At 33.0% G+C, this 8,019-nt stretch overlaps 1 protein-coding gene across 1 annotated transcript; it reads right to left on the bottom strand.

The window, feature by feature from the left end:
- Positions 1-5,827: 5,827 nt before the first annotated feature.
- Positions 5,828-6,969, bottom strand: LOC21390583 (embryo-specific protein ATS3A). The gene is made up of 2 exons (XM_010094694.2): positions 6,851-6,969; positions 5,828-6,379 (listed from the first exon to the last, which is right to left on the bottom strand). Exons 1-2 carry the CDS (start codon positions 6,956-6,958, stop codon positions 5,909-5,911), a joined length of 579 nt encoding a protein of 192 aa, XP_010092996.1. The 5' UTR covers positions 6,959-6,969; the 3' UTR covers positions 5,828-5,908.
- Positions 6,970-8,019: the final 1,050 nt, after the last annotated feature.

Below are 8,019 nucleotides of genomic sequence, written 5' to 3'. Positions count from 1 at the left end.
CACATATATATATATATATATATATATATATACATTCTATATATTTATTTATTTTTAAGAAAGAAGAAGGATTTCCGTTTACTGATATATACAATAACCAATGACAAAATGGACGATTAAGATGAAGGCACAGAAACCGATATCATGCTCTCGACACTAGGGCCGGCAATATGAGTCACGACACGACGACACGACTCGAAAACGACACGAATTTTACGGGTTAGGGTTGAGAAAAAAGAGGTTCGGGTTAGAATCGGGTCGACCTGAAATTGACACGAAAAACACGGCTCAATTTCGGGTTGGACCCGCCTAACCCGAACACGACACGAAACTCATAAAAAACAAAAAAAATACATATATTTTTCATTTCATATTTTAAATTTTATTATGAACTTGTGATATCATGATAGTTATACTCAAAATCTTATATTATTATTTGCTTAATTTCAATGGATGTTATTGTAATTTAGTGTGTTATGAATTTTAAGTTATTTCTAATATGTAAAAAACTAAATAAAAGTATACAATTTTCGTATCAATTTCGGGTTCACGGGTCATGTCGTGTCAACTCGTAAAGTGGTCGTGTTGCGGTTTTTAAAAAATTTCGTGTCACAAGTCGTGTTCGGATTGACTGTAAATTTATAAAAAATGATTAAAATACGACACGAACATGACACGTGACACGAATTGCCACCCCTACTCGACACAAACCCACATTAAGGAGAATGGATAATCAATTAAAAATTATATACAATATTTATATATATATATATATATATATATATATATATACTCACATATATGTAAGGCAGTTGTGTTGCAGTAACTTTAAATACTATTTCGGAGCTGGGGTTGGCGATGGCAACAACTGAGAAAACAAAACGAAACCAATAAATGTGGCGTGAGGCTAACCATGCACGCCCTGGAGTGAAAGGTCACACACACAAAACAATACTTGTATATATCTCTGTGATTCCGACCCTATCTTTACAGTTTACCACACATATACGTACACACACACACACATATATTTATATATATATCATCATCAATAGGATTCCCAAAAAAACCTGCAAAGTTTAACTTAACTGTCATGTCAATAGTCACTACTCTCCCACTACCACTCCATCTTCCAACAATGTCCCTCCCCAAAAACAGACAAGTGATCTACCCCAAAAAAAACAAGTCCCATCTAATCAACAAGATGAAGATTTTTATATAATTGGTATATTTATGGTACTGATCCAAATAATGAAGTGCTTCTTATTGTAACGTTTTTCATGATCATGCATATATATTGGTCCAGCGATAGATCAACAGTACTGATTGGACATTATTTTTCTGTCTCTTTGTGGTATTTGTTTGTTGGCCAATATCTGACCAGTCACCGGCCCCCCTAACTTTCCCCCATCATTTCATCATAATTTTGTCACGGAAATAACAAAAAAAAAAAAGAAAAAAAAATTGATCCCTATATATACATGGCATTTTCCACCTGTTTTGTTCTGGTTTTTTTTTTTTTTTTTGGTTGGGTTTTTTCCACTGTTAGAAGAAAAGGGGTTTACTTCATAAAATGCCTGCCACGTGAGGAAAAGGCCAAATGCAACATCGTTATAAGGAGACAAGGCAGCCCTTTTTTATTAAGAAAACTAGACCACTATGCCTGTTAACAGTGGCAAGCAAGTGACTAGTCTATGTCACTTCCTGGACATAGAAGACTTTGGAGCCGTTCTAAAACTGATCATGATTTCTTGGGACATTGAACAAAGATTGAGGTACAGTCTTAATATAAATTTATTCATATGGTCCCAATATTTTTCCAATAGAAGAATGGGAAATTGAATGCGCTTGCTGTAGTACGTGCAGCTTATTAGTTCTACCTCAACATTGCACAGCAGGTCGAAAGTCTCAAGTGCAGCTTTTGAATTTAGTTTGAGATGGTATATAGCGACATTTCATTGTCAGAATAGCTCTTAGCATGTCAGCCATACTTTATAATTAGAGATTAAGGATATTAATAATGATTATGCTTTTTCATATATATGGTTGGAATATTATATGAGATATATATATACATATTATTAAGAGTTTTTTAAGTTCGGCGCTCTTAGCCTTACTGATATTTCTAATCGTTAGCTTCGAATAAATAATCACATCAAAATAAAAAAAAAAATGCAAATCTAACAAAACTTAGTATAAATCTAAGAGTTAATTATTTGAAAAAGAACCTTACTGGTAGGGTATATTTTCATAGAGGTTTTTGTACTTTCTATTTTAGATTTAGTCAAAAAGTGTATATAGCAAATAAAATAATAATAATAATTACTGTAAATGTATACCATCATATTTTATTTAATAGACAAACGTGTTTCACGGTTAATACTCAATTATAACTTATGAAATTATCAAATTACCCATGGTGAGAGTGATGTGATAGTAAACATTTGCAATAATAATAATAATAATAATAATAATAATAAACTTAGGATCACAACCGTTATATTTAATTTGATAATTTCAAATGTCAAAATCGAGTGTTGACCAATTTACCAAGAAAAGAAACAAATTTACCTATTCAATGTCATAATTTGATGGCGTACATTTACAAGACTTTTTGAATAAGTCTAAAATAGATGATATATAAAACCCTATCCTAGAATTCTCCACGCATATTATAATACTATTAAGGCGGTTCCAATATCTTATAAAGTAACACCGTATATCCGTACTAAATCAACGAATCCTCTTTGAGAAAATATTTTCTCGTTGAAAGATAGATATATATGTATATATGCATTCGTCCTCAATGTCATGTTTCCATTTGTAACAAACTTTGCTTCTCCATCTCTGGTGAAGTTAGAAACTCTAAACATTAACTTCTTAGAGGTTAATTTCATGTACCAAAAGCAAAATGATCAACGAAACAATTTGCATGTACCAAGTTTCGTAATATTTATCAACCATACTATTTTCTTGAAAACGGCATAGTTTTGTCCAAATGGTTGTCAAGGCATCTCACGCGCTGATTGGTCGACTTTCTTGAATGTAGGGGCGGCAATACGGGCTACGACACAACAACACGAATCGAAATCGATACGAAAATCGCGGGTTAGGGTTGAAAAATTGGGGTGCTGGTCGGAATGGGGTCGACTCGAATTTGACATGGAAAATCGGGTCAATTTCGGGTTGAACCCGTACAACCCGAAAACGACCCGCAATTCCATTTCAGGTCTAACCCAAAACGACCCGTAATGACCCGTAGGAAAATTTTTTAAAAAAAATACATATAATATATATCCTCACACACACAGAGTCGCCCTCAAGTCTTGTTGGGACTTTGTTATGTAGGTTTCATGTGATGTTTTCTTTTGCATCCATTTAAACTTTATTGTTGATGGAACTTTATTATTTAGATTTAAGTTTGGACTTTGTTGTTGGAACATTATTATCTGTGCTTGGACTTTGGTGTGAGTCTTATGAACTATGTTTTCTAGTAGGATTATGGTATTTTGGGGATTAGGCTTGTTATCTTATTAACTTGTTTGCCTATGGTATGACTAATGTTTTATTATTTTGGTGTTGAATTTGTGATCTTATGATGTTTTCTTATGAATTATGAGCTATGATACTTTGTTAATTAATTGTTATTATTTTAGAAGGATTTTATCAATAAATGATATCTGTAACATGTTATAAACTTTAATATATGTACAAAACATCTTAAAATCTACAATTTCGTGTCAATTTTGGTTCAACAGGTTCGTGTCGTGTCTCGGGTCCGCGGGTCAATTTTGTGTCGCGTGTCACTTTTAGTTCGTGTCGTGTCACTAGTTCGCGAGTCAATTTTGTGTCGCGTGTCACTTTCGGTTCGTGTCATGTGAACCCGCAACATGACCGTGTCGTGTTCGTGTCGGTTGTTCTCAATATTTTCGTGTCGCGGGTCATGTACGGGTCGCTCTAAAAAAAACTGACACGGTACAAACACGACACGCAATACGAATTGACACCCTACTTGAATGGTTGGCAAAGACTTATATATTGTTTGTCCCCTATTAAAAATGACAATACAATATAAGCTAAAGGCAGTTCCCTGTCTATTTTTCAATTATTGTTTCTTTGTTTTTGTTTCACACGAATGGATTAAAACTCACTGTTCATAAATTTTAATGTGAAAATACTGCGAAAATAAAAATGCAATTAAAAAACTTTATAATGAGTTGTCACAGGACGTACATACATTTAGTTATCTTTTTTATTATTTTTATTGAAACAGGACGTACATTTAGTTGTGGTTGGAAAAGAAAACTTGTAAAGTGATGTATCTAAGAACTCACTTAATTTTAGTACAGGCTACAAACCCCACCATTAATGTTTTGCTTTTCTCTCTTTTTATTTTTTTACACTTCTATTCATGGTATAGTATTAAAGTCTTTCTTCTTTGTCGTCCGAAAGTATCAATAAAGTTCTGGAGCTTCTAATTAATAGTAGTTAAGCAATCAAAAGATTGCTTACCTTTTTACTGTCGTTTACCGTTGCTGATATCTAATTCTACTTTTTAGTAATTACATTTGTTGTAACAGAATTTCTGGTACATGAGTCTGTAGGACTTTTATCTAATAGGTCAGAGCAAACTAAGGCCCGTTTACTTCGTTGATTCGAGTTGAGATGTGACTTTATGTGAGAGCTTTTTACTGTAGCAAAAAAGTTAGATGTGATTGTTTGTGAGAGCTTTTTACTGTAGAAAAACTCGAATTCTAAACTCGAATCAGCGAAGTGAACGGGGCCTTAGACCGTGTTTAGAATTTTTTGTTGTTCACGTTTTTCGAGAAAAAAAATGAAAATATTTTCAAAACGGCGTTTAATGCAATAAAAATAAAAAACGAAAATGAAAACAATTTTTTATTTTAGTGTAAAATGAGGGAGAAATGAAAAAAGACTTTTAGTCGTTTTTCATTTTTTTTATTTTCGTTTTCTCCTCTCTCGAGCAGAGAGAGAGAGAGAGAGAGACATTAATGGGTTTTTTTCACTGAAAACAATCTCTTAATAAAACTACCAAATGTATTTTTAAAAATGATTTATGTATGAGATTGAAAACGTTTTTATTTTTATTTTCATACAAAAACCAAAATCATTTTAAAACGAATTCCAAACGCACCTTTAAGTTATATCACGGGGTTATTGATTAGAGATGTCTGATTTATGTCGGATATTTGATATACATACTAATTGAACGGGGCCAACTTTTTTTAATATGCTTTACTCATTCATTATTTCCATTCTATCTTTTTAAGTGTACGAAATTTCACAATTTTTTCGCATATGTAATTGAGAGGCATTTTCGATAAGGAACGGGGGGAGTAATGGATTGAGTGAACAAAACAAAAAAGAAGCAAGTTAAATACAAGTACCAGTAATATTACTTTCTTAACAACTCCAGGGAGGGAAAAAAAATAAAAATAAAAAAAACGCTGCGCGCATATATGTACAAGTATCAGAGATAATTAACATAGATGACTTGATAATTGCTACCATTAGATTAAATGATTAATATTATATATAAATATATGACGTCGTTTCTACCTTGTATAAAAAAAAAAAAAAAAAAACGTAATAATAGCTATCAAGCCGTTAGATTAATTAGGTCTGGATAAAATCTAGTGATAATTGTATAGTTGTTGGGTCTGATCAATAAGTGATGATGTATTAAATAACGATCATAATTCATTATTTTGCTAATGATTTCCCCAACACAAAGTTACAAAATATTTCTAGACCAGCTTATCAATACGTTCAACAAAGTATACATTGTAGTAATTAGTCTAAGCTTCATAAATAAATTATATATAAAAAAAAAAAAGCAAACCATAAAAATCAATACATGAAATTAACCGATCATGATAACTTCATTTTAGTGTCTTTTTCCACCCAATATTTTCCTCTTGCGCTTTATTCCAAAAGGAGTGACATCTTTGTCACATACATCCAATCCATGCCAAACGTTACGTGGCAAGTACCTCCGAAAATAAAAGAAATTAGAGCTGAGATTAGAGCCTTCCAACACTCTAACTTGGGCCAAACCGGGTCTCCAATCATCACTTCCAGCCAATTTGAGATACAAATAGCAAACCGGCGAGTCAACGCACTGACCCTTGACTTGGAATTGGTCAACCGTGCAAGCCTGAAATGGCTTCCTGGGCACATCGTCAAGGACTTCTGGCTCCAAAGGATCCAGTTTTCTCACATGCTTCGAATTCAGATGCTTTACCAAAACGTCGTTTGAATTTGTGTCGCCGAATCTCAGGCTGATGTGGTTTGAGGTTTCAGCTCCCTTTGCGCATGTTGTTTCAATGGTAACGGTGTAGGCACAATTTTTCAGCAACTTTTTAAAAAAAAAAAAAAAAAAAAAAAAAAGGAAAGAAACTAATGGTTAGAAAATACTTCTTTTAAGAATCTTAACCAGGTTCAAAATATTCCCTTATTCACTAGCTAGCTTGCCGGTGGTAGATTTATCTATGAAATGATATATACATATACATAATATGTGTGTGTAATATATTACCTAAGTTCTGCGAAAAATTTCCTGGGTTTTTTTTTTTTAATAAATATATACAGTTTTGTTGAGTTGATATTTTCAATTTATATAGATTGAAGTGCTATAGATAGTAGACCAAGCCTTCTTATTTAAGTCACCTCAAGACTTCCATGATTGAAAATGAAGGATATCCTCTACGATCATTCGAATGATCGATTTTTCGTCCCAGTGTGTGTATACACATATACACACGCGCGCATATATATATATATATCATCAAAGACATTTAGGTGGATATATAAAAATATAGCTGCGTACCTTCTTTCTAGGGGTGATTCTTTCACCCACAGCGAATGAATTTGAAACCAAAAGCACACAAAAACAACTGAAGATCAATATTAGTCCCTTGAATTTCTTCGTTGCCATTGGTAGCAAGCTCTAATACAAGGAAAACAAAAGTGAGCCAAATCGTCCCTAGCTCTCTTTATATCTATTTCCCTGATATTCATGGACATTCCACGTGGCTTATTCTTTCCTTGTTATGTTCAAAAAGTGTGTGTATATATTCCTAATCTTTGTATGGAAGTATTTGCGCCAGTGCGAGATTATATTAATGTATAAAAATGCTCTTTTGTAGGTTCCGTGACCTTTACTTATACTTTCTACCAATTTTTATGTGAGTCTGAATTTTTCCTTTGTCACGGCAAAGCATTAGTCCTAATCTCCTTTTCCATCTTGACGGTTAAAGCTATATTCTATCACTCTCTCTGAGGTATGGACAAGTAGCTCTATCAATTATATCATACGTCTCACTGTATATAGTAAACTAATTAATGCGCCTTATCATATATCTAATGTGTCTTTTTTGAAATCCTGAGCGTTGTGTATTAGACGACTGTTTTTAACCGTCGTATCTCTTAAACATTTAACGACTTTGGATACGATAGCCATTTTTAAACCGCCGTTATATCTTTTAACAATGCTTTTAACCGTCGTCTTATCTTCGTCTTATTTCCTATTTATTCTAGTGATTAATGAACACGAGCCTATGGCTATTTAGGGACAAGCCAATAACCAATTAATTACAACAACGTCAAACTTCACTTGTATAGGCAAAGCCATAAACGATAATATTGATTGGCCCTCGGCAAGTTACTTCGTGTACACTTGCCATGAGTTCTTGCAAACAGATTGGAAACTTAAAACTTGCCTGACGAACTTCTTCTAAGCCAACTCTTCAAGTCTATCAGGTTTACCAGCTCTCGAAAAATCAGCTGCAAGCTTGTTACAATCAAGCTATTTTTCTAAAGTCGTCTCATTTGTTAAATAAATTAGCGGGAAAATCTGCAAAAGCATTATAGTTTAAATAACTATGTAGATTTATTCATAGAACGTAGACTAGCGCTGCAAAAATAAAAATTATATATATATATATATATATATATCGTGTTAGTTTCTGAATTGAATTCGGGTGCAGAAGTGTGCAA

Source organism: Morus notabilis, unplaced genomic scaffold (assembly GCF_000414095.1).
Source record: "Morus notabilis unplaced genomic scaffold, ASM41409v2 Scaffold299, whole genome shotgun sequence".
Classification (NCBI taxonomy): Eukaryota; Viridiplantae; Streptophyta; class Magnoliopsida; order Rosales; family Moraceae; genus Morus; species Morus notabilis.
The sequence above is the reverse complement of the archived record's forward strand: the minus strand, read 5'-3'. Positions and strand labels throughout refer to the sequence as shown.

Excerpts from the sequence above, each read along its gene's own strand:
- LOC21390583 (XM_010094694.2), bottom strand. The coding sequence starts at position 6,958 with ATGGCAACGAAGAAATTCAAGGGACTAATATTGATCTTCAGTTGTTTT. Across the intron at positions 6,380-6,850 it reads GAATCACCCCTAGAAAGAAG|TTGCTGAAAAATTGTGCCTA; the intron begins GTACGCAGCTAT and ends TTTTTTAAAAAG.